Source organism: Cnephaeus nilssonii, assembly GCF_951640355.1.
Source record: "Cnephaeus nilssonii genome assembly, chromosome: X".
NCBI lineage: Eukaryota > Metazoa > Chordata > Mammalia > Chiroptera > Vespertilionidae > Cnephaeus > Cnephaeus nilssonii.
Genome location: NC_137071.1, coordinates 115,470,515 through 115,497,928, shown reverse-complemented (window position 1 = coordinate 115,497,928; position 27,414 = coordinate 115,470,515). Strand labels below are relative to the sequence as shown.

The window sequence follows — 27,414 nt, the reverse complement described above, 5'->3', positions numbered from 1 at the left end:
ATATGAGAGAGTGCAATTTTTGATATTTCCAAATAGTAAGATATTGAATGGTCTATAAACTTAGCCAAGCAACATAAAGAAATTAGACATTTTTATGAAATCCAATTTATCATTTTTTTCCTATTGTAGTTTCTTTCCTTGCTTTTATATTTAAAGTTCCTTCCCATCTTGAAATCTGTCACTGATATTTCCTTTTGAGTTTTCTTTTACTTTCAGCTCATTAATTAGCTGGAGTGTTTTTATTTATCTTAGTTTTGGGAATATGGTATGAATTGAAAATCTAGGGCTTTTTCTTTAATATTTATCTCACACCATTTATTTCATAATGCTTCTTTTCCCTCCTAATCTTTGATGCTGGTTTTATAGCATACTAAATTTATATTTGTGCTGGGTAGTGTTCAAGATCTTTTATTCAGTTATATTAATTTGTCTACTCTTACATCAATACCACTTTGTTTTAATTACCATAGCTTTAAAATATTCTTTAACATCTGATAGCTCTAGCTTGCTCTCGCTAGTCTGTTTTAGCTACTCTGATTCAGTTAATATAATATCTAAACTTTTTTCCTCATGTCAATTCATATGTGCATGTAATATATGGTTATCATATCTTCTAAACCCCAAATCAGGACACATAAAAATGTGGTCCCCATAATGTTGAGTAACCTCTTCCACGCACAGGGTTATGTACTTGGTACTTAAATAAGGTCAAAACATTTGATAGATTTGTGATTTCTATAGTAATTAGTTTTTCTATATAAAATATCTAAGATTCCTTTTCTTCTCTTGCATATTAATAAATAAATTCCAAGGTTATTCATTCTCTGTACTGTTTTTACTGTTCAAGGAGCTCTTAGGTAGCTCCTAGACCAGCTGTGTCACCCACATATTCAATGTAGCCCAATTAGTTACTAAGAGTCACAATGCATTGAATCAGAGTGTAACTAAAGTCAAAGCTGCAGGAAGTAGCAGCAATACTAATGAGTATTCAAAGCTGATTAGAATGTAAAAACCCCAGCCACTCTTTAAGTATCAACTATAATATGAAGTAATCAGGTAGCAGGTACTTGAAGCAACTGCTTGAAATTTTTTTTTTTTTATTGAGAAGATTTTTGAAGAATTACATTTAAAAACCCAGGACCACATTTTTCCAAAAGGTTCAATTGGCACTTTTTGATTTCATTAAAATGCACACACACATGCACAAACAAGTATGCTAATATTAATCATTACTCATAGTCAACTAAATGAATCTTGAAACTACCAAATGAAGGACATTTTATGTATTCTTAGGAATACTATTTAAACACAATAAAATGGAATTATTGTCCAAAATGGGGCTTTCAGAGGTTATTTAATCCATCTTCCCATCTCAAGATAGAATCAAAAATATATTTAAAATCCATATCATTTTAATCCTGCTAAAGGAAAAAATATGGTAATTAAAACTCTGAAGGAGCTCCCCTTCATACTCCCTAAAGAAACAATCATAAAAATACACTGAATCCATATGGGGTTTTTGATTGCCACACAGACACACAATTTTAAATAAGTATTCAGAGGTCAGTACACATTCAGCAAAATCTTCTATATCTTTTGTGTTTATGTATACTATAGATATTGATAATTAATAACCCATTAATCCATTAATATTTAATTGACTCATTCATTAAACATTTTGGCTACCTTGAGGTAACATTGAGGCCATAAAAATGCTTGATAATTATATATTCAGTAATTTTTATCAAGCTGTACTTTATTAAGGCAGGAAACTTATTTTGGCTCAACCCTAATTGAGTCAGAAATTATAATCATAGAGAGTGTTAATGTATTTTCTGAGCAGGAATCTTTTAATCAATACATCAACTGAGAAATCTCTATTACTACCTCAAATCGTGTTTGGAATGAGGCAGACCACCTAGGCTTATACCCTGGTTCTATTTTCTTGCTATATATTCTTATTTAACTTCTCTGTGCCTCGGCTTCCTAATTTGTAAAGTAGTACTTCTCCATCAGGGGATTAAATTAAATGATCCATGAAAGGACTCAGCACAGTGCCTTATACAGAGTAAACCCCTAATACAAGCAAGCCAATATTGTTAGTGATTATATTGAGCATGTAACTATGAACTCTGGATCATGCTTCTCATGAAACAAGATAATCATATAGACAGAATATATTTAAGTGCTTGGTTGTATAGTACACGTGATAAGCACCAGGGGAGATTGACGTGGTGGATGTCAGAGGTTTCATGAAAGATATGGCTTGAGTTGGGACTTAAATGATGGGTAGAGAATAATGGGTGTAGAGGAGAGGGCTCATGAGGTAAAGAGGCATATAATGAAAAGGAAGTAAAGGAAGGAAAAGATAAGTCTTGGAGGGCCATAAAAGTCAAGTAAATAATTGATTAGTGTAACATTTAATTGAAAACCTCACTCTGGCTTCCCAAACGAGAACTTCAATTTAGATAGGTAGTAAACAATATTGTCAGAAAATGGTCTGTTATCCTAAGTTTATTGTATGTGTATGTGTGTGTGTAGGGGGGTAGTGGTATAGCTTATCATCTTTTAAGTAGTTCACATGAATTAACTTTTCCCAAATCATAGAGCTAGTAAGTACACAGCAGACCTAGTATTTGAGCCCAGAAAGTTCAACTTCAAAGCCCTGTGTTCTTAACCACAAAGTTGCTTCCACATAAAATTCATAAGGTCTTATAACTTTCTAACATAAACTGCTAGCCAGGACAAAAGAGGAGAAAACTCACACTCAATTTGGTGCTTAAATTATGATTACTACCTTATTGATTTAAACCTCATGTTTGGGTTCAAACGACAAGATATATAATTGTCTAAGCAGTATAGAAAAGTGAGGAGTCAAATGGAATAATCTACTTCATTTTTAAGCTAATATACAGAAATTAGAAAGGAAGCTTTCTTTTAATTTTATGTTTCCTTGTGTGGAAAGTAATAGGAAAGTGACAATTTGTTGTTTTAGGCTCATTCAGAGGTGATTTGAGCTGTTTTGAGGCCTGATTGTACAATGTATTAGGTGGTTTTGTTTGCTTGACTAAAATAGAAGTGGTTACCCTAAGGCCTTGAAGTTGCATATGGCTTTTTAAAACATCATGTGCAGCTCTTGAATTAAATATAAAAAATTCTACTGTGAACCATCCTAATGCCTATGTCCTTTGAAAAATGTTACACAAGAGGGAGCTCTAAATAGCTAAGAACAAAGAAAACTATTTCACATTCCATATAGTGCAAGCTACACTAGCATCTGGCAGTTTGGACACGGATACGCTGATTTAATTTGGTATAGAGTAAATGACATTGGTAAGGGAGGTAACATTGTAATAGTAGTTAAGAAAACAGAGTCTAAAGTCATATATCCCTGAATTGGAATCTTGGTTCTGTTGCTTTCTAGCTGTATGACCTTGGAAAAGTCATTTACCATCCCCATTCCAAGCATTAGTTTTTCCATATATTAATATGAAAAATTGTACCTATACCTCATAGTGTTGGTATGGGAATTAAATGAGATATAATGAATGCAGAGAGTTTTGAGTATTGCCTGATTATAGTAAATTTTCAATAAACTGAGATTTAAAAACAGTATGACCTTATATAACTCAATATTGTTTATACTAAGGATTCCTAATTTTCACTCTTGGCTAGAATGGTCATCACTGTGCTAGAGGCTGGGCTATTCCTTTCTTATATGAACATTTTATAAATGACTCACCTCCATCATTGTCCAAGTTATCTCCACAAAGCATTTCCATGACAACATTGCAGCCTGTCCCACTCCAACCCACCTGACACACACAGTGCCAACCATTTTGATCCAGGGTACATCGCCCATTTCCAAAGCAGAGCCCCGGGCAGCCATCTGAAAAGACAGCAGAGAGTAATAATCACATAGACATTAGAATGGGATTGGCCAACTATGCTGTATCTCCCTCTACAGGGAAGCATCTAATCATCTGGTCTCCATTCAGATGAGGTGTTGAATAAATGGAAGAAGAGCTTGCTTGCTTACCAAAACTTCCTAGGGAACTTGTTATCCTTTACTCTGCTGTGATTTTCCTTAGGGAGCCAATTAAGCATTATTAATGATAACGCCAATTCCCAACCTCTGGTTCAGATACCAGAAAAACCATGATGGGGACAAAAAATGTTTTCTGTTTCTTTTTTTAAAAAAGTATATCTTCATCTCAATCAAAACTGGATGGATGATGCTGTATGTAGTTATGGCCAATAAGCTGGGGAAAGGCAGCAGTTTCCATGAAGAGAAACATCCCCTATTTCAAGTCTGTGCGGATTTTTTTCCTTGGGATACACGGCTTTAGGACTTAGTTATATTGGTCTACAGTTCAGACTTTACCATTGTTTGCCCATATGGTGCCATAAAAACTGCTGCAGCTGCTTTACATCTATTAATTTTTTTTCTCTTTAAGATCATTATTAATCTTAGGACTAAAGATTGATTTTCTTACTTATCTGGTATCTCTCTCAGAAGCTAGCATAATATTATGCCTGTAGTAAGTACACAACAAATGTTTATGGAATTAATGCATGCCAAATTTAGATTTTTGGAATTCTAGAGAACAACTAGATAAATTTAGTCAAGAGAAAATTGTTATGCTTAAATGACTTCTATCTATTGGTAAACTGCAAACATTGGCAATGGTCTCTATTTAGACTTTTGATTTCTCAGGGATTCCCTTCTCTTTCTACCAGTAGTTCAGAGTTAGGCTATTCCAGAGGGTAACTGTGCATGTGCCAAGTTCTCAGTGGGCAGATGAACAGAGACAGCAATAAAGGTATAGGGCTTCTGGAAATTTTCCCAGTAGCAATACCGGACCAGATCTGGATTTTACTGGAGATAGTCTAATCAATATATTTTCATTTAATGTCTTTGTAAGAAAATTCCATAAGTATAAAGGGCAAAAGAAGGTGGTTTTTTTGAATCTGTAGATACAACACAGTGTTCCTTCCAAATGGTTTTCCAAGCAACTATCGACAGACCAGAGGAAGAAAAAACTTTAAAATGAAGTGGCAGGTGGCTGCTAGAAAATATGAAAATATTATATATATAGTTGTCCCTCAGTATTTGTGGTTAATTGGTTCCAGGATCCCAGGGGTACCAAAATCTGAGGATGCTCAAGTCCCTTATATAAAATGGTGTTGTATTTGCATATAACCTATGCACATCCTCCCATATACTTCTCCAGATTACTTATAATACCTAATAGAATGTAAATACCATATAAATGTTGTTATACTTTACTAGAGGCCCGGTGCACAAAATTCGTGCACAGGTAGGGTCCCTAGGCCTGGCTGGTGATCAGGGCCGATCTGTGGGGCGACTGGCAGGGTGATCGGGGGCAGCTCCTGCGTTAAGCATCTTCCCCCTGGTGGTCAGTGTGCGTAATAGCGACCGGTCGTTCTACCAATAGTTCTGCCTTTCAGTCAATTTGCATATTAGGCTTTTATTATATAGGATAGTTTAGGAATCAACTTTCAGAAATTTTTGTTTTCTAATACAGGGTGGGGCAAAAGTAGGTTTATAGTTGTGAGTACATGAAACACAGAGTTTATTTTTGTATTATTATTTAGCAACTATAGGTCCGATGCATGAAATTCATGCAAGAGTAAGCTTTCCTCCCCCCCGCCCCCCACTGCTGGCACTGGCTTCCCTCCAGCACCTGAGACCCAGGCTTCCCTCCGGCCACCCGCAGGCACCCAGGACCTGGGACATGACATCCGGAAAGATGTCCGGTCTAATTAGCATCTTGCCCTTTTATTATTATAGATTGTTATAGATTATTGTATTATTTTCCATACGAACAACTGCAAATCTACTTTTACCCCACCCTGTATTTTCGATCTGTGGTTAGTTGAATCTGCAGATGTGAAACCCACAGATATGGAGGACCAACTATTGTGTGTGTGTGTTTTTGTGTGTGTGCGCATACAAACAGTCACCCACTGATTAATAACAGGGGTATGTTCTGAGAAATGCATCATGAGGCAATTTTGTTGTAGAACATCATTGAGCATACTTACACAAACCTAGATGGTACAGCCTATTACTGCAATTGTATTTGTTCTACTTTTATATGACTTGCAGTGCAGGTTTTTTACACCAGCATCAACACAAACATGTGAGTAATGCATGCACTATCACATTATGATGGCTATGAGGTCACCAGGCAATAGGAATGTTTTGGTTCCATTATAATTTTATGGGACCACTGTTGTATATGTGGTCTGTCATTGAACCATTATAATGTGGCACATAACTGTGTATGTGTATTCCTCAAGAATTGGTATAGGATGAATATATTTAGGTTTAAGAAAGGATTTTATCCAGATCCATTCTCATGGATATACAAAGGATATGAGAATTTAAGAATAATTTGGAATGTGTTCAACCTTCTGAGGCTGAGGTAATAAAAGGCACCAGGATATCTGACAAAAAACTCAAGTATCTCTATCAAAGGCAGATCACTGCGGGGGGGGGGGGGGGGGGCGAATGATGAAGTCCTTATAGAGGGATAATTCTTCTAACCTTGTAAGGACACTGTACATGGACTTAGAGCTATATTGTTATGTTAAAAAAAGTTCAACTGTCTGCCTAAGTCTACTTTATTGAATAATTACCTGTATGTGTTACGTGTTACACACACACACACACACACACACACACACACACACACACACCAAAAACAAGGAAAAAAGGAAAACAAGTTCTTAAAACTGCTTATCCATCTATTACACGATATGGCAAAAAATGAGTCTTGTTTGTTGTTAAAACAAAATACTTTATGGTCTGACTATTATAGCATGAACTTGACAATATTATACTTAGAATTGCCAAAAGTGAAAGGAAAAAAACAAAACACCAACTCTTCCTTTCCCACATGCACATTTTCCATTTAAAATATTTTTTTGTTATAAAACTACTGAGAAAAATCTTACCTCGAACAGCATCTAAGTAGTGAGCTAAAAAGGGGGGAAAAGAGTGATGAAATGAATTTCTGGGAGACCAAAGCTATACAACATTTACTAATAGTTTACCATCTGTTGCCTGGAAGGAGAACAGCAAACTGTGAACTGCAGAATGCCTGCAGCTCAAAAATTGGTACACTGGCCCGTGTAGTTTGGGCATCATATTTTCTCTGGGAAAGATATTAATGGCTTTTCTGTACGAAACTCTATTAGGCTTCATTAAAAAAGTGTCATATTTCATTAAAACTATAACAACTGCATTTTTACATTTTAGTAATAACTTTTGTGAAAGAACACTAGCTAGAACTTCTTATTAGCGATATGTTTAGAAGGAAGTTCTGAAGTAACCACCTTTAGTAATCATCACAATATTTAAATCCTCTTATATGAAGGCAAAAAACATACTATAGTGCAGAAATGTAATTACTTAAGCTGCATGTGAATTTCACCCCTCACCACTTTTTTAATGAATCTTAAATATATTCCACAGTTACAGAACAAGACTACTGTACCTTTAGTAGAGTGGTAATGCAGTTTATTAAGATTATATGATATATATTATATATATTATACATTACTTTGGCAAGTTCCAACCACTATAACAAAATACCTTCACCTAAAAATGGAAGCTGGAGTACAGTGTCATGGAGGGAAAAGCCCACAAGCAATGACTTGGGTGTTCAGACCCCCATGCTTCCTTTGCTCTACATGAATTTTCGGTGTGCTCATGGAATACCACTGGAACATGCTGTGACCCACGTTCCTTAGCTGAACAATGGGAATAGTACTTGTCCCTCTGTATTACAGGAAACCTTTGTGGCAGATATGTGTATGTATCAAGGGCTTTGATATTTTTTTCCAGAAAAAGAAAGTATTTTAAAACTTAAGCCTTCATTATTATTAGTTTTTTTATAGTGTGAAGACCACGTGACAGGTTAATTATTATTACATAGACTTTCTCACACCCACAGACTGTTCTTCCAGGCAATATCCTGAAAATTAGTGAAATTGGTGACAAGGGATGACAGATTCAGTACAAACTCTCTATGCTATCCAATAAACAATTCAACACAGATGTTCTATTGATGGTAGGTCAGGGGTATCTTCCTTATATACATTAAAGACAGTGCCTAATGATTGAATGGCCCCTATTGAAATAATCCTATTTAATAAAATTGCCTCTAAGTGCTTTCAACTGAAAAACCTAAACTTTTCAAAAGAAAATATAGGCAGTGAATGTTAACCTCACAACAAAAGAACTTCTCTTATTAACCAATGACACTTTATTCCAAAGTATCACTTTTCATTTGAGTAACTCAAAGTACTTGAAAGCTAAAAGGAATACTGAAGTAACAAGAAAGGAAATGACACAACAAATAAGTAAGATATTATAAACAAAAGAGGAAACCTCCCAGTTAATGACACTTTCAAACTATGGCTAACCCTCCTTCTTCTCTCCTTCAACCTCAAATTCTATGAGAAGCCTGGTGAATGACTCACTAGAATGCTTTTCTTCAATTAATCCAATTTACTTTTTTCAAAGTATAGTGGTACTTACCAATTGTGCAGTGGTCGCCCTCCCATCCAGGGCTACACTCACATTTTCCATCTTTGCATTGGCCATGCTCAGCACAGTGAGAATGACAGGAGCGTTCTTCACATGTTGGTCCTACCCAGCCTTCTTCGCATTGACAAATTCCCCTTGAGCAGACTCCATGGCTACCACACTCCATGGTACATAGCTCTGTGGGAATTCAAAGAAGATATACTGACATATTTTATTAAGACTAAAATTTACTATGTCCAAAGACATTAGAATTACCAAAATGTTACAAAGACCTCTAGCACTTGAGAGAACATATAAGGAATTTCATTAAAAAGATAGTTAAGTTTCTAAGTATAAAATAAACTCTAAGTCAAATTGATTTTGAGACGTTCATAAAATGATAATGACATTCAAGGCTTAGAAATGAAGTTAATGCCAAAAAAAATGTCAAATGGGTTTCACTAAAAATTCATTAAGATCACAAATAATGTTGCCAAGATTTTTATGATGCAAAGCAATGTTTGGGGGAAAAACACACACACAATAAAATAGCGCCCTAACTTCACTCAGGAAGAGAGGTTCTACAATTGAAAAGATAACTGTCTAATCAATTTCATCATGTACAAAAGCTGCCAATGATGATAATCAACTGTTTTCCCTGATCCTACTAACAATATTTGCATTTATTTCAAGCATTTAAGATGACTACTAGAGAGAAACCAAGATGGCAGCATAGTTAAACACCTAAACTGCAGCCTCACAGAACAATTTCAAAAATACAACTAAAAGACAAAACGGACATCATCCAGAACCACAGGAAAGCTGGCTGACTGGAAATCCTACAACTAGAAGGAAAGAGAAAACCACAAGGAAAATCAGAGGAGCTGTAAAAGCCTGAGGTACGGAGACACGGGCGTACGCGTGCGGAGAGGACAGAGCCGGAGAGGACGGGGCGGCTGAGTGCCTAGCTGGCCTTCTCTAGCAGGAAGGAGATAAAAGCTCCAGACTGCGCTGAACACCAGCTCTGACTGCACTGAACCCCAGTTCCAGGTGAGACCCTGGGGACCCAGGCTCATACTGGGGGAATCTGGGCTGTAAGGCAGAAACTCAGGGGAGCGGCGAAGGGAAGAGCTCCGGAGGCGCGCACGGGAATGTGCACAGAGGACGGACTGTTGACGGTGCCGCTGAATTGCCCTAGCGGGAAGGAGACAAAAGCTCCAGACTGCGCTGAACCCCAGTTCCGACTTCATGGAACCCCAATTTTTCATGGGCGAGAATCTGGGAATCCAGATTCATTGGGGGAGAGACTAGACTGTTTGGCAGTGGGCGAAACTCCAGGGCGCCTTTCTCTCAGAGGTGCTTGCAGCTAGTACCAAGGGACACTGAGGGACACTGAGACCCAGGAACCTCATAGGGTGGGGCTGACGGGAAGCCAAGGCTGTAGGCTCCACCCTGAAACTCCGCCCCATCCAAGCTGAGCACAGAGGCTTTTACAATTTTTCAAGTCTAGTCGAATAAGGCTATCTCCCGGCATAGACACAGCTGATCCTCACAGCCAATTGGCCTGGAGGTCAACTCCTCCCACTGATACCAACAACAATCAAGACTTAATTACAACAAGGCTGTACACACAGTCTACAAAGGGGTGCACCAAGAGTGTTCACCTCAGGTAACTGGGGAGGCCGAGCCACTGACCCATATAGGACAACTAGCACACAAAGCTACCCTACCAACTCAGGGAAGCAGCCAAAATGCAGAGACAAAGAAACAGATAAAAAACCAAAGAAATGGAGGAAAACAAACGACTGGAGATAGAGTTCAAAACCACGGTTATAAGGTTTTTCAAGAATTTCCGAGAAAAAGCCGATAAATTTAGCGAGAACCTTGAGGATATGAGAGAGACCCTCGAGTATATGGAAAAGGACCAAATAGAAATTAAACATACACTAAATGAAATAAAAATATTATACAGACACCCAACAGCAAACTAGATGAATGCAAGAATCAAGTCAAAGATTTGAAATACAAAGAAGCAAAAATCACTCAACTGGAAAAGCTAACAGAAAAAAGAATCCGAAAATTTGAAGATAGTGTAAGAAGCCTCTGGGACAACTTCAAGCGTACCAACATCAGAATTATGGGGTGCCAGAAGAAGGGAGAGAGCAAGATACTGAAAACCTATTTGAAGAAATAATGAAAGAAAACTTCCCCTACCTGGTGAAAGAAATAGAGTTACAAGTCCAGGAAGCACAGAGAACCCCAAACAAGAGGAATCCAAAGAGGACCACACCAAGACACATCATAATTAAAATGCCAAGGGCAAAAGACAAAGAGAGAACCAAAAGCAGCAAGAGAAAAACAATTAATTACCTACAAGGGAGTACCCATATGATTGTCAGCTGATTTCTCAACAGAAACTATGCAGGCCAGATGGGAGTGGCAAGAAATAGTCAAAGTGATGAATAGCAAGAACCTACAACCAAGGGTACTCTACCCAGCCAAGCTGATATTCAGAATTGAAGGGCAGCTAAAGAGCTTCACAGATAAGAAAAACCTAAAGGAGTTCATCAACACCAAACCAGTATTATATGAAATGCTGAAAGGTATTCTCTAAGAAGAGGAAGAAGAAGAAAAAGGTAAAGATAAAAATTATGAACAACAAATACATATCTATCAACAAGTGAATCTAAAAATCAAGTGAATTAAAAATCTGATGTACAGAATAAACTGGCGAATATAATAGAATCAGGGGCATAGAAAGTGAGTGGACTGACAACTCTCAGGGGCAAAGGGGTGTGGGGGTACAAGAAGAGACTGGACAAAAATCGTACACCTATGGATGAGGACAGTGGGGGGAGGTAAGGGAAGAGGGTGGGATGGGAACTAGGTGGAGGGGAGCTATGGGGGGGAGAAGAGGAACAACTGTAATAATCTGAACAATAAAGATTTATTAAGTTAAAAAAATAAAATGACTACTAATTGGTTAAAATACACAGCATTCTTATCTCAAAATATCACCCAATATTTAGTTTATATCATCAAGGTGTATACTGTCTCTGCAGAGGTTATCTCCTATGCTCTGTCCTCCTGACTTTTTTGTTGATAAATGTTGATTATTAATAAAATTATGACAGTAGAGAAGTCCAAATGATAGCTTGGCAAGCCCTTTTCTTGTTAAATACACCTACTGGAGGAGAAGAAGTGGGATAAAAGCCTATAGAAAGAATGCAATAGGTTTTGGGTGCATTCGGCCATATATTCTTAAAGGAAAAATAAGGAGTTCTAGAAGCCAAGTTGTCTATCTTCCATTGTCTTAAATTATTAAACTATCCTCTCTAATAAAATGGTAATATGCAAATTAACCATCACTCCGCCACATAAGCCACGCCCACCACCCAAGCCACGCCCACCAGCCAATCAGGGCGATTATGCAGATTAACCCCAATCCACGATGGCTACAGCCACAGAGAGCAAGGTTTCCCAGGTAACAGAGCAACCCAAGCTTTCCATAGCCATTGCAGGCCTAATCCTCCACTCAAGCTACAAAGTTTCAATTATAGAAGGTAAACAAATTCAAACAAATGGCGGCAGAATGGAGCTTGAGAGAGCAGGCCAGGGTTGCCGGCGGCAACAGGGGAAGCAAAGCTTTCCGCACACCCTGGCCGGGCTCACCCGCTTAAGGCTACAAAGTTTCAATTGTAGAAGGAAAATAAATTCCAGATACCAGAGCCTCCTCTTGGGTTGCCAGGGGGCGTGGCCAGCCTGCAAACCACCACAGGCCCCTCACTCAGGCCGCCCCACACCCCAAGGGAACCCCCACCTGATCCGGGACACCCTTCAGGGCAAACCTGCTGGCCCCCACCCGTGCACCAGGCCTCTATCTTATCTAATAAAAGAGTAATATACAGATTGATCATCACTGCAACACACAATATAGCTGCCCCCATATGGTCAAAGATCCTGCCCCCATGTGGACACAAGATGGCCACTACAAGATGGCCAGCAGGAGAGGGCAGTTGGGAGGCACCCTGCCTGCAAGGGAGGGCAGTTGAGAGGGACCAGGCTTGCAAGGGAGGGCAGTTGGAGGTGATCAACCCTGCAGGAGAGGGCAGTTAGGGGTGACCAGGCTGGCAGAGGAGGGAAGTTGGGGGCAAACAGGCTGGCAGGGGAGCAGTTAAGCATCAACCAGGCTGGCAGCGGAGTGGTTAGGGGGTGATCAGGCTGGCAGGCAGAAGCGGTTAGGGGCAATCAGGAAGGAAGGCAGGAAAGCAGTTGGGAGCCAGCAGTCCTGGATTGTGAGAGGGATGTCCGACTAAACGGGCAGTCGGACATCCCTCCAGGGGTCCCAGATTGGAGAGGGTACAGGCTGGGCTGATGGACAACCCCCCGCCGTGCACGAATTTCGTGCACCGGGCTTCTAGTATTTATATATTAAGAATGGAAACTAAAGAGAAAATAAACAAATGGGACTATATCAAAATAAAAAGCTTCTGCACAGCAAAAGAAACCATCAATAAAACAACAAGAAAGCCCACTATGGGAGAACATATTTGCCAATGTTATCTCTGATAAGGGTTTAATCTCCAACATTTACAGGGAACTCATACAACTTAACAAAAGGAAGATAAACAACCCAATCAAAAAATGGGCAACGGACCTAAGTAGATATTTTTTGCAAGAGCACATACAGAAGGCCAAGAGACATTTGAAAACATGCTCAAAGTCACTAATCATCTGAGAGATGCACATCAAAACGACAATGAGGTACCATCTCACACCTGTCAGAATAGCTATCATCAACAAACGACAAGTATTGGTGAGGATGCGGAGAAAAAGGAACCCTCTTGCACTGCTGGTGGGAATGCAGACTGGTGCAGCCACTGTGGAGAACAGTATGGAGCTTCCTCAAAAAACTAAAAATGGAACTCCCATTTGACCCAGTGATCCCACTTCTAGGAATATATTCCAAGAAACTAGAAACACCAATCAGAAAGGATATATGCACCCCAATGTTCATAGTGGTACAATTCACCATAGCTAAGATTTGGAAACAGCTTAAGTGCCCATCAGCAGATGAGCAGATTAAAAAACTGTGGTACATCTCCACAATGGAATACTATGCTGCTGTAAAAAGAAAGGAACTCCTGCCATTTGCACCAGCATGGATGGAGCTGTAGAGCATTATGCTAAGTGAAATAAGTCAGTCAGAGAAAGATAAATATCACATGATCTCACTCATTTGTGGAATATAATGAACAACATAAACTGATGAACAAAAACAGAGACAGAGAAGCATCAATCAGATGCTCAAACCTCAGAGGGAAGACAAGGGAGAGTGGAGGGAAGGGGTAGAGATCAACCAAAGGACTTGTATGCATGCATATAAGCATAACCAATGGATACAGACACTAGGGGGGGGGGTGAGGGCATGAGCGGGGAGGTGGGGGACAATGGGGTGATAAGGTCACATATGTAATGCCTTAATCAATAAAGAAAAAAAGAAGTATTGACATGTGATGATTTTAGATTACCCTATATTACATGTATCAAAGCTTTTCATATGTAACAAAGGTTTCTACTCTACTAGTATAGATGGCAGAGTTTTTTTTTTAGTAGGAGAGAATATTCTTCTGATAAAACCAAGGTTATGGATTTTATTATTACCTAGATCAATTTGTTCACTAATTTATTCACAAGTATTCTTTGAGGGTGAAGTTCTCATTGGAAAAATAGTGGATGTGAAATAAGGATTTCTTTACATAAAAGCTGTGTACCCTTAGGCAAATTACTAACATGTGCTCTTAATCTCTGTTTGTGTAACTACACAATGAAAGTAATATTTACACCTAATAGGGCCATTGGACAGATTTGAAATATATCTGTAGGTAGAACCAATAGGATTTCCTCCTCATGACTGGATATGGGGAATAAAGTTTGGGGGAAATAAAAGTTTTGGCTTAATCAAATGGGTGGATAATGCTGCCATTAAGAATAGCAGTGGAAGATCAACCAGATTAACTTTGAGATAATGTATAGATAGCCAAGTGAAGATGTCAATCAAGGAGTAGAATATATGAATTTGATAGGCTAGGGCTGGAAATATGAAATTGGCAACCATTAGAATATATGTGATATTAAAAGTGTGAGACTAGATGATAGTCTAAAGAACAAAAATAGAAGAGCCTCAGAAATAAGCCCTGAGGCATTCCATGATTTAAAGGTAAGGTAGAAGAGGGCAATGAGTGATAGGAGAAAACCCAGGAGATTGTAGTGTAACTAAAGCCAAAAGGGGACACTGTTAAAGTAGGAAGGGAGTAGTTATCTGTATAATATTGGAAATTGTGGGTGACTTTAGGAAGAGCCATATTGATAAAATAATACTTAGTTGTAATGCAAGACTGGAATGGGTGAATGAAAAGAGTGACTGGAAACCTGTGTGTGTGATCGCCAAATTGTAAAAGTCCAGGTCCCAGAAAATACAAAAAAGGAGGGGTTGGCCTAATAATAAATGGTAACTCAAGTAGATTAATCTTGAAACAGTACCTACTCTCTATATCTTGGTTCTGAATCTGATTGATAATCTGGATTTATAATCTTAATTCTTGTGGTGAACCTAATTTTGTAATTATGCTCCTCTTAATGGCCTCTCCCAAGACACTAAAAGCTGAACTGAAAAGGCCTTTCTAAGATTAGGGAGTTAAATTAGTCATAGCCAATAAGGTCAGAGCTAACTGAAACAATTAGAGACAAATATTTTGCATTATTGTTTTTCAAGAACTATAAATTTTAGGCCTAGAGGAGTGTATCATTCTGGGGATTTCCTAAAAATTAATAGGACCAGATAAACAGTATCAGCAAAATGGCAGACTAGACTATCCTTAATCCATCTCAATATAAACCCTTACAAATGTTCAATATAATGCAATACTTTTAAAAGCAGCATGTATTAGCTCACAAGACAGAAATTCTCAAGTGTCAGAAGCAAAAATGTTGTTAACAGCCAAAGCAGTAAACATATAAGTTAACCCTCTGGCAGCCTTGAGGTGTTATTATACCAGTAATAAACAGGGGCTGGGGTATTTACATTCACAAAGGGAAAAGAGATGAAGTCTTTGGATCACTTATGATCGGGGAGTTGGACTGAAACTCTTACAAGAAAGCGAGGACTCTTGAAATATTAGTGAGATGAGACTAATAAGCTATCTACTATCCCAGAGAAATAGCAAGGAAGCACTGACTAAAATAATAATAATCTATAATAATAAAAGCATAATATGCCAATTAGACCGGACAGCCGAATGACCTTCCAGATGTCCTTCTGGATGTCCTTCTGGACAAAGCTGCGGTGGTGTGGGCCAAGGCAGAGGTGGTTAGGGGCGATCAGGCGGGCAGGCAGAGTGGTTGGGGCCATCAGGCAGACAGGCAAATGGTTGGGGGCAATCAGTCAGGCAGATGAGTGGTTAGGGGCAATCAGGAAGGCAGGCAGAATGGTTAGGGGTGATCAGGCAGGCAGGCGAGTGGTTAGGGGCAATCAGGCAGGCAGGCAGAATGGTTAGGGGTGATCAGGCAGGCAGGCTGGTGAGCGGTTAGGAGCCAGTGGTCCCAGATTGTGAGAGGGATGTCCTGGATTGCAAGAGGGTGCAGGCTGGGCTGAGGGACACCTCCCCCGTGCACAAATTTTGTGCATTGGGCCTCTAGTCTATAATGATAAAAGGATAATATGCTAATTAGACCAGACGTCCTCCCAGATGTCATTCTGGATGTCCTTCTGGACAAAGCTGGGGCCGGAGCAAAGCCCGGGTCCTGGGTGCTTGCCGGTGGCCCGAGGGAAGCCCAGGTCCCAGGTGCTGGAGTGAAGCTGGTGCCGGCAGCCGGGTGAAGGAAGGCCTACTCTTGCACGAATTTTCTTGCATTGTGCCTCTAGTAATAACAATAATGATGATGTTTGGGTATTAGAAAAACAACATAGAAATAAAATGCTGCCTACTAATATTTGTGATGAAGTGCCTTGAGTGAAATATTTTTAAAGCCTGCATTACTCAGGAATGAGGTAAGAGATACTTTGTCAAGTATGCATATAAAAATTTAAAGGTAGAATTATGTTTCTAGTGATTGTGACATAAGAAAGTTTTATTATTCTCTCCTGATTAATATATCTAGACAAAATATATTTAAAAATCTGTTAGATGTTACTGGAGTTCACAAAAAAGAAAACAAAATTTGGCCAAGTTCTAGGAGGAAAAGAAAACCCAGAGACTTGAGTCTGACATATCTGATACTTTTCCTCTAGAAGTGTCTGTCAATTCTGGTAGAGGCATTTGGAAGACTAGGAACTTGGTAGATCTCTTGTCAGTCTCACAGGTATAGAAAAAATATTTGACTAGGTAATAGCTAAGAAATTTTCAATACTGAAAAGAAAATCAGGCCAAATATATGAAGCAAAATTGAAGGAACAAAAAGGAGAAAAGGACAAATTAACAACCATAGAGACCTTAATGGGCTCCCCCTACCACTTTTCATTCACTGAAAGAACAAGACAAATCAGAAAATATATAGATTTTGAGGAACATGATTAACAAATTTGATCTAATTGACACATAAATAGCACTGTAATAGATAACTACAAAATTTTAAAGTGCACATGGAACATTTACAAATATTGGCCATATGCTGAACTATAAAATAAGTCTGAACACATTTAAAAGTATTAAAATTATTTATAGCATGTTTTCTGAACAGTATGGAATTAAACTTGAAATCAGTAACAAAAGATAACTATAAAATCCCCATAAGTTTGGAAATTAAGAGTTACAGTTCTGAATAAACTATAGAACAAAGAAGAAATCATCATAAAAACTAGAAGATATTTTGAAATGACTGAGAAAGAAGTTGACACATATCAAAATTTGTATAATAGAACTCAATCATGTGTAAAAGAAGATTTCAAAGGCAGAAATAAAAATCACCTGAAAAACAAGGACCCAAGCATTTATTCTAAGAAATGAGGAGAGCAAAGTAAACTCAAAGAAGATAAAAGGATAAAAATAATAATTATGAGAGCTGAAATTAATTAAATAGGAACAAACACACAGTAGAAAGCAATAATAGATGATTTGCATAGACCAATAAAAGTGATAAACCCCTGATAGGAACCAATCAAGAAGAAAATACAGAAGACCAAAATAACCAAAATCAAGAATGAAAAAGATGACATCACTATAGTTACTATAGACATAAAACATCATAAGAGGATATTACAAAAAAAATTTTGTCAATAAATTTGAAAATTTCAAGGAAATGAACAAATTCTTAGAACTTACAAAAATAGGCACAGGAAAAATGGAAACTGAATAGTTTCTAAAGAACCCTTCTACACAATGAAAAATATTCCCACAAAGAAAATCAGTCTCAGATGACTTTACTTGTAAATACACCAAACATTTAAGGAAGAAAAGCTGCCAGTCTTGAATAAACTTTTCCAAAGAACAGAAAAAGAGGAAACACTTAACAATGTGCTTTATGAGGCCAGCAAAACCTTGACATAAAATTCTGACAAGGATATTATAAAAAACAAACAGGCCAATCTTACTTATGAAAATAGATGCAAAAATCCTAAGCAAAATAGAACAAATCTAGCATTACATGGCATAAAATAATACATTGAACAATTTGTGTTTATTTTAGGAAAGAAAAATTGTTTTAACATTTGAACACCAATCAATGTAATCATCACATATATGGAATAAAAAAGAAAAAGCATATGATCATCTCAATAGATAAATAACTATTTGATACAATACTAAACATCTATTCATGATAAAAATTTATAGAAAACTAAGACTATAAGCTACTTTAATCTGATAAACATTACCCACAAAAGACACACAGCAAACATCATCATTATTATTTTTTGCAAACATTATCATTAATATACATGTTAAATTATTATATTGAAACTGAGAAAAGATGACTATGATCATAATTTCTATTTATAATAATAAAAGCATAATATACTAATTAGACCAGACATTCTTCTGGACGAAATCGAGGCTGGGAGGGAAGCCGGTGCTGGCAGCTGGGGGAAGGAAGGTCTACTCTTGCATGAATTTTGTGCATTGGGTCTCTACTATAACATAATTCTACAAGTTCCAGCCAGTGCAATAATATAAGAAAAAGAAAAAGAAGTATAGAAATTGGCAAGGAATGAATAAAAGCCATCATCATTCAGACAGTATGATTGAACATATATACAAACATCAAAAATAATCCATATAGAAAGATTATTAGGATATGTGAATTTAGCAAGATCTCTAGATACTAAGAAAATATACATTTTAAAATTATGGCTTCTGGTTAGGTAAATGTGGTACACATATCCTCCCATGACCACATCAAAATTACAACTAAACTACAGGACAGCCATCATTTAGAACCACCTGATGTCTAGCTGAACAGAAGTCCAGGATAACTAAGGATATACAGAAGAAGACACATCAATACTGGTAGGAGTGATGGAAGCATGGAACAGGCTGGTCCCACACCCATCTTTGGCAGATAATCAACAGGAGGGATATCTCAGCTGCGGAGGTACCCCAAAAAAGCAAGGGGTCCCAGCCCCATAACAGGTTCCTCAACCCAGGATTCCAGTGTTAGGAAGAGAAGCCCCCATAACTTTTGCCTGTGAAAGCCAGCCAAGAATGTATAGCTGAATGAATTGAAGGGAAGCTGGACTCACAGGTGTTCCTCTTAAAAGGCCCACATAAAGGTTCCAGAACTGGGGCAGTAGCTTGAAAGGCACCAGGGATATATGGGGAGGAACTGAATTGTAGGCTTTGGGCAAGAACTGGAGAGGCAGCTTTCTCCCAACAGAAGTGCTGACAGAAGCTATTATTCCTTTGCTGAGCCTTCCCTCTGTAGGCACAGGAGGGCACCATATCTGAGTCTCCATCAACTTGGCTAACACAGTTTGGCCTACCCCAGTGGTTCCCTGAGACCCCACCCCATCCAACTGTAGACCCACTCAAGCTGCTTCCAGTGGCTTTTTGACATAAACAGCCTATCTTGGCTCATGCTTCAGACTTTCCTAAAATCTCTCAAAAATTCACAAATGCCAAACAAGCAGCATCTGGCATCGGGATGACCTGTACCTCTTGCTAAGTGGCCCCAGGCCTGGCACTAGTGGCAGCTGGTTTGAGTTCACAGCTTAGCTTCTCTTGGGCACCTCCACGCCCAGCACAAGTAGCATCCACCTGCATATTGCTTTGTAGCTCATTCCAAGAAGCCCTGGGCAGGGCACAGGTGGTGGCAGAACTTGGCCTGTACCTCCTGAGAGGCCCCAGAGCCAGCACACTTAATGGACAGTTTCAGACGATGCTGGAGTACCACCCAACCACTTTTATGAGTGACACATTCAAGGCCAGACTTGTTGGGCACTAGAGCTCTGATGAATCTAGTCCTGTTTCATGGGGTCAACCCCTACACAGCAGCTCCTCTGCTGCAGTTGCTGCCAGTCCTCACAGCCAATTGGCCAGGGGTAAATCCCTCCCATTGACATGCCAACAACAACCAAGGCTCAACTACAATAGCAGGGTGCAAATAGTTCACACAGGGGGGTGCATCTGGAGCACCCAGCATGGGTGAATGGGGAGGCTGTGCCACTGGGCCCTATAGGACACCTTCCACATAGGAAATTTTACCAAGATGGGGAGATGTAGCAGCTCTACCTAGCAAATGGAAACAACTATGGGGAGGCAAACAAATTGAGGAGACAAAAAGAAACTTTCCCAAATAAAAGAAAACAAAATCCAGAAAAAAGAACTAAACAAAATAGAGACAAGCAATCTATAAGATGCAGAGTTCAAAACACTGGTTACAAGGATGCTCAACAAACTCACATAGAAAGACATGCAAAGGCTGAAAGTCAAGCGATAGAAAAATATATTTCATAAAAATGAAAATTAAAAAAGAAAAATCAATACTTATACCAGACAAAATAGACTTTAAAACAAAGGCTATAATAAGAGACAAAGAAGTACTTAGCAATTCCTCTTTTGGGTATTTATACTAAGAACCCCAAAACAGTAAATTGAAAGTCATGTGCACCAATGTTCATTGCAGCATTATTTATAATAGCCAACATATGGAAGCAACCTAAATGTCCATCAATAGATGAATGGGTAAAGAATAAGTGGAATATGACTCAGCCATAAAAAGAATGTAATCTTGCCATCTGCAACAACATGGATAGATCTAGAGGGTATTGTGCTGAGTGAAATGAAAGACAAATGCCTTATGATTTCACTTATATGTAAAATCTAAAAGACAAAATAAACAAGCAGAACAAAAACAGACTCAGATACAGAGAACCTTTTGACGGTTGCCAGATGGAAGGGGGTTTGGGGGATAGGTGAAAAAGGTGAAGGGATTGAGAAGTACAAATTGGTAGTTACAAAATAGTCACAAGGATATAAAGTATAACATAGGGCATCTATATATATAAAAGCCTAAGCGACTGTCTGACTGTTCAACTGGTAGCTATGATGTGCGATGCCCACCAGAGGGCAGACGTTCAATGCACAGGCATGGAAACATGGAACAGCCTGATGAATCTCAGAGGGAAGGGTGGAAGGGGGAGGGTGGGAAGAGATTAACCAAAGATCTTATATGCATACTAGAGGCCCAGTGCACGAAATCGTGTGTGGGTATGGTCCCTAGGCCTAGCCTGTGATCAGGGCCATCTTCCCCAGCTGCCAGCAGCCAGCTCTGCCCCCTGCTGCCACCCACCCCGGTTCCTGGTTCCCCATCTGGCGATGGGAGCCTGATGGCCAGGGGAGGGACCAAGAGGTCAGCCGTTCCTGCCTGCTCGCTGGCCCCACCCCCACCTCAGGTTGCCCTCTGTGTGTGGGGCAACCAGTAGGGTGGGGGCCTTGGCCTGGCACTGCCCACATCCCCTGCCTCCATCCCATTTGCCATCAGCAATTGGAGCCAACCAGCTGGGGAAAGGAACCGAGAGGTGGTCAGTGTACCTCATAGTGACTGGTCGAGCGGTTGTTCTGGTCATTCTGCCATTATGGTCGCTGGGCTTTTATTATATAAGACTAGAGGCTGGGGTCCCTCGGCCTGGCCTGTGGGGATTGGGCCGAAACTGGCAGTCCAACATCCCCTAAGGGGTCCTAGATTGTGAGAGGGCACAGGCCAGGTGGAGGGACCCCACTGGTGCACTGCGTGCACTGGGCCTCTAGTATAGTCAATAATATTCTAATAACTATGTATGGTGTCAGATGGTTATTAGTTTTATTGGGGGATCACTTCATAAGTTATATAAATATCTAACCAATGGGTTGTACCCCTGATATGAATATAATGTTGTACATCAACTGTAATTGAAAAATAAATATTACTTTAAAAAAGTTATTCCTTTATATCAATAGCACGCAATGAGAAATTTTGAAAATACCATTTACAATAGCATCACAATGTCATATACCTAGTAATAAATTTAACAAAATATTTGCAAGACTTATGCTAAAAAACTGAAAAGTCATGAGAGAAATTAGAGAAGGCCTGGATAAATGGAAAGCTATACCAAGTTCATGAACTGAAAAATTCAAAATTAAAGATGCCAATTTTCCTCAAATGTGTGTATGTTTGCACGTGTGTGTAAATATAGATCAGCTAATGAAAGAAGGAGAGTAAGGTGAGACAATGCACTCTAGCTAACAGCAAGATTTATTGTAAAGCTATGTTAATTTAGACACTGGATACTGGCACAATGGTAAATAGACCAATTAAGATAGACTCTTAAAACATATAAGGATACTTGATTTATGGTAAAGGTGGCACTGCAGACAAGTGGCAAGTGACTATTGTTTTAAATGAAATGGTTATGGGAAACTGAATATCCATTGGGAGAAAAGTCATCTCTACCTCACCCCACACACAAAATCAATTCCAGATAAAATGTAGTAAACATAAAGCTACAAAACTTATAAAACACAACATAAGAAAACCATTTCATGATCTTAGTGTAGGAAAACATTTCTTAAGCCATACATGAAAATGTTAATCATAAAGGCCAATAAACAATAAATTGGGCTACATCAAAATTAAGAAGTTCTTATCAAAAGATAAAGAAAAATATATGCTACAAGTGGTAGGATGTGTTCACAGCACATATCACTGAAAAAGAGCTTGTATCCAGAATACACAAAGAACTTCAAATTGATAATAGAAAGACACCAAGCTAACAGAAAAATGGCAAGAGACCAGAAGAGGTACTTAAGCAGGATATCCAAATGTACAAAAGCATATGAAAACATGCTTAACATCATTACTATGGGAAAGATATAAAATAAAATAATAATGAAATACCACTATGCATCCACAAGAGTGGTTTACATCTAAAAGATTGACAGTTATAAGTGTTGGTGACCATATGAAGTAATAGAAAATCGCATATACTATACGTTGATTGTGTAAATTGGCACAACCACTTTGGGAAACTCTTGGACATTGTTTGCTAAAGTTTGACATATGTATACCCTGTGTCTCAGTGATTCCTCTTTTCAGTATTTACTCAACAGAAGTACAAGCAAGTGAATGCTCAGGAAAAGCTATGTGTAAAAGTGTTCCTAGCAGAATTATATGCATTAGCCAAAAAAAAAATGGAAGCACCTCAAATATCCATCAACAATAGAATGGATAATTGTGTTAATCTTGCAAAGAAACAGTGGATCACAATGTAAATTGATGATCTATGGCAACATGCCATAATATGGATTAACTAGATGCCTGATGCACGAAGATTCATGCAGAATGGGCCTTCCTTACTCTGGCTGCTGGCACAGCCTTTGCTCTGGCCTGGAGCCGCCTTTCCACCTTCCCATGCTGCCCAGAGGCCCAGAGTGGCTGGGGCGGTACAAAATGCCTGCATCGTCGCCATGGTGATGACACAAACGTCGTGCCCCTGGCCGCTTGGCACCTGTGTATGCAAATTAACCTGCCATATTTGTTGGGTTAATTTGCATACTCACTCCTGATTGGCATGTGGGCATCATGAAGGTATGGTCAATTTGCATCTTTCTCTTTTATTAGTGTAGATTCCCCACCCCAAAAACAGTGTTGAAAGAACTCAGATGCAAAATTATACATATGGTAAGATTCCATTATTAAAATTTTCAGAAAGCAGGCAAGAATCAGAAGTCAGGATAATTACCTGGGGAGGAAGTAATAATTAGAAAAGGGCACAAAGGAGGATTCTGTGGGTTAGTAGCCTATATTTTGACCTCAGAGGTGATTAACAGGTGTTTCAGACTTGGATAATTCACTGAGCTGTACACTTATGACTTTTGTGCATTTCTGTATATGTTTTACATTTTAATAAAATGTTAAGAAATTAAACGTAATGACCAAAAGAACAGAAACAGAATATATAACTTCCTAATCAGAAGAGGGGAAAAAAGAATGAATATAACTCAGTAAATCAAAGAAAAAACAGAAAGGGGGAGAAGTCAGAGAAAAATAAATATTATAACTAGAAGACACAAAAGAGGACTATAAGATATAATTCCAAACATGTAAATAATACCAGTGAATAAAAACAAATTGAACTTGCAATTTAAAATAGAGAGACTCTGGAGCTGAGTGAAAATCTAGTTACATTTTTTGTGTTAATAAGAGATGTGCTAAAACATCCTAATACAGAAAGCTAGTAGTAAAAGGCAAAGGACATTCTAGAAAAGTACTAACCAACAGAAACTTGGCATAGCTATAACATTATCAGACAAAATAGTTTTCAAGACACAAGGCATTATTATGGATAAAGAGAATCTATAATAATAAAAGCATAATATGCAAATTGACCAAACCACTGAACAGTGGAACGACCATCCGGATGACCATGCTATGACACCTATGGTGCCAGGCCAGCCAAGGCAGGTGGGATGCGATAGGTTGGAGGCCCCACCATCATCCCATGACCACCCTGGAGAGGGAGGCCCAGGCCACCGGCCGGTGGGGCATTCAATCAGGGGGCTCAATGTTCACCCCAAAGAGGGAAACCCAGGCCACCGACTGGTAGTCTGTGGTGGGTTAGCAGGGCCTCCCTCTGTGGGGGCGATCCATTGTGAAGCCCTGGCTGGGTGGGCAGGGCCTACCTCTTGGGGTGGTTGATCATGCAGCCCTGGCCAGGTGGGTGGGGCTTCTCTCTGTGGGGTGATCAATTGATCGGCGGGGCTCCTGGACTCTGAGAGAGCACAGACTGGGCTAAGGGACCCCCCTGAGTGCACAAATTTCATGCACCAAGCCTCTAGTCATTATATAATGATAAAAGGAATAATTCACCAGGAAGATGTAACAATTCAGACTCTGTAAGAAAATGTAGCTTCAAGATATCTAAAGCAAAAACTGACAGATTGATACTAAGACAAATTGAAAATTTCACAGTTACAAGAAGATAAAAAAAATTAGCGAGGATGTAGAAAATTTGAATAGTACAATTAACATCTTTAATCTAATGGATATGTAAAGAACCCCAAAGCTATGACTATACAATACATATTATTTTTTATTTTAAACATTTTTAATTACAGTTTATGTTCAATATTATTTTGTATTACTTTCAGTTGTACATAAAATACATATTATTTTATTTGATTTATTTTTAAAATCTTTATTGTTGAAAGTATTACATATGTCCCCCTTATCCCCATTGACTCCTTCTAGCCTGCCCCTTCCTGTGGCCCTGCCCAGGCTTTCACTACCCTATTGTCTGTGTCCATGGGTTAAGCATATATACAATACAGATTCTTTTAAAACACACAGAACACCCACAAAACTGATAAATATTAAATCACAAGGCAAGACTCAACAAATGACAAAGATTCTATATCATACAGATCATTCTCTTTCAGCAAAATGCACTAAAATCTGAAAGCAATAAACAAAGAGCAAAAGAAAAAATGCAGAAAAAATGTTCTTAAAAATAATTCATGCATTACATTACAATTATATTGGAAATTAGGAACTGAATAACAATGAAATGCTATTTATAAAAATGTGTGGGTATGGCCTTAAATGCATTTAGTAGAAAAAAAAGAAAAATTTAAAATTAATGAACAAAGTATCCAACTCAAGAACTTAGAAAAGGACTGCATATAATGAAAAGGAAGGAAACAATAAGGGTAAGAGAGGAAGCTAATGAAATCAGAAACAAAGAGACAATAGAGAAGATCAACAAGACCAAGTTTTGTGTCTCTGACATGAATTATAAAACAGAGAAACCTCTGGCAAGATAGAACAAGAAAAAAAGGAAATGATACAAATAAACATTAAAGATTAAAATATAAAAATAAATTAGAGAAGGCTATGAACAACTTTATGCCAGTACGTTTGAAACCTTATAAAAAGTAGACATTTTTCAAGGGGAAAAAATGGACTTGAGAAGAAATAGAAAGCCTGAACACACATTAAAGACACTGAGAGTGGCCCAGATGATTTTACAGGTGTACTAGGTATTTTGCCAAATTTCTAAGAAAAAGATAATATCTATTTTAAGCTATACCAGAGTTTAGGAAAAGAGGAAAGTCTTCCTGAATCATTTTATTAGAGTACTATAATCTACTTCTAAAATGGAGTAAGCAAAGGAAAAGGGACTCTTTTATAGGCCGATCTCATTTTTAAAGATGGCTGCAAAAATCTATACTAATAAAGGGGTAATATGCTAATTAGACTGGGTCAACCAGACATCTTCCAATCATCCAGCCCTCCTTCTGGACAAAGCCATGGTTGCGGGGGCCAAGGCAGAGGTGGTTTGGGACGATCAGGCAGGCAGGGAAGGGCAGTTAGTGGTGATCAGGCTGGCAGGGGAGGGTAGTTAGGGGCAATCAGGCCTGCAGGGCAGGGTGGTTAGGGGCGACCAGGCTGGCAGGCAGAGGGGTTGGGACAATCAGGCAGGCAGAGAGAGGTGGTTAGGGGCAATCAGGCAGGCAGGCAGAGGGTTAGGGGCGATCAGGCAGGCAGGCAGAGTGTTTAGGGGTGATCAGGCAGGCAGGCAGGCAGGTGAGCGGTTAGGAGCCAGCGGTACTGGATTGCAAGAGGGATTGGGCCTAAACCAGCAGTCACACATCCCCCAAGGGGTCCCGGATTGGCGAGGGTGCAGGGTGGGCTGAGGGACCCCCCCCACACACACACCCATGCATGAATTTCATGCACCGGGCCTCTAGTTTCCAATAAAAGATCTGGAAATCAAATTAACAATGTACACACACACATAGACACCCAAATATAGAAATTACAACCAAGTAGGCATGGTTTAAGTTTTGAAAATCTATTAATGTACATCATCATCGAATTAATCCATTTCACTTTAAACTCATTTCATAATAGGTTAAAGACAAATGATCAACTTATATACCAAAAGAGTAGTATATAAAATTTAGTTCCTATTTTTGATAGAACCTCTTAACAAAACAGGACTAGGAGGGAACTTACTGAATATGATAAAGGTGATTTACCAAAACCCCAATGTAAGCATCATACTTAGTAATAAAATAACAGACAGTCCCCTTAAAGATAGAAGTCCTATAATTAACTAGTGCTTCTAATTCAGTGTTGTACTGGGAATCTTAGCTAGCACAATAAAACAACCAAAAATGTAAAACACTTGAGCCAAAATTGAATATACAGTTAAATGATGAAATTAGAAGAGAGGACAGCAAGGTTGTTGGATACAAGATCATTACAAAAAACACCAACAGCATGCTTGTATGTATCAGGGACAGCTAAATTAGAACATGTAATTTAAAAAAACTCATTCACAATAATAAATCTAGCAAAAATGTTCAATATTCTTTCAT

General features: G+C 38.7%; 1 protein-coding gene across 3 annotated transcripts in view; it reads right to left on the bottom strand.

The window, feature by feature from the left end:
- TENM1 (teneurin transmembrane protein 1) overlaps positions 1 to 27,414 on the bottom strand; it is a gene marked incomplete at its 5' end in the record, with an annotated part of 652,563 nt that overhangs the window by 179,443 nt on the left and 445,706 nt on the right. For all 3 annotated transcript variants that reach the window (XM_079765170.1, XM_079765171.1, XM_079765172.1), the window contains 3 exons: positions 3,743 to 3,889; positions 6,985 to 7,008; positions 8,573 to 8,758. In XM_079765170.1, coding sequence (XP_079621296.1) covers positions 3,743 to 3,889; positions 6,985 to 7,008; positions 8,573 to 8,758 — 357 coding nt within the window. The remainder of the gene's footprint in view (positions 1 to 3,742; positions 3,890 to 6,984; positions 7,009 to 8,572; positions 8,759 to 27,414) is intronic.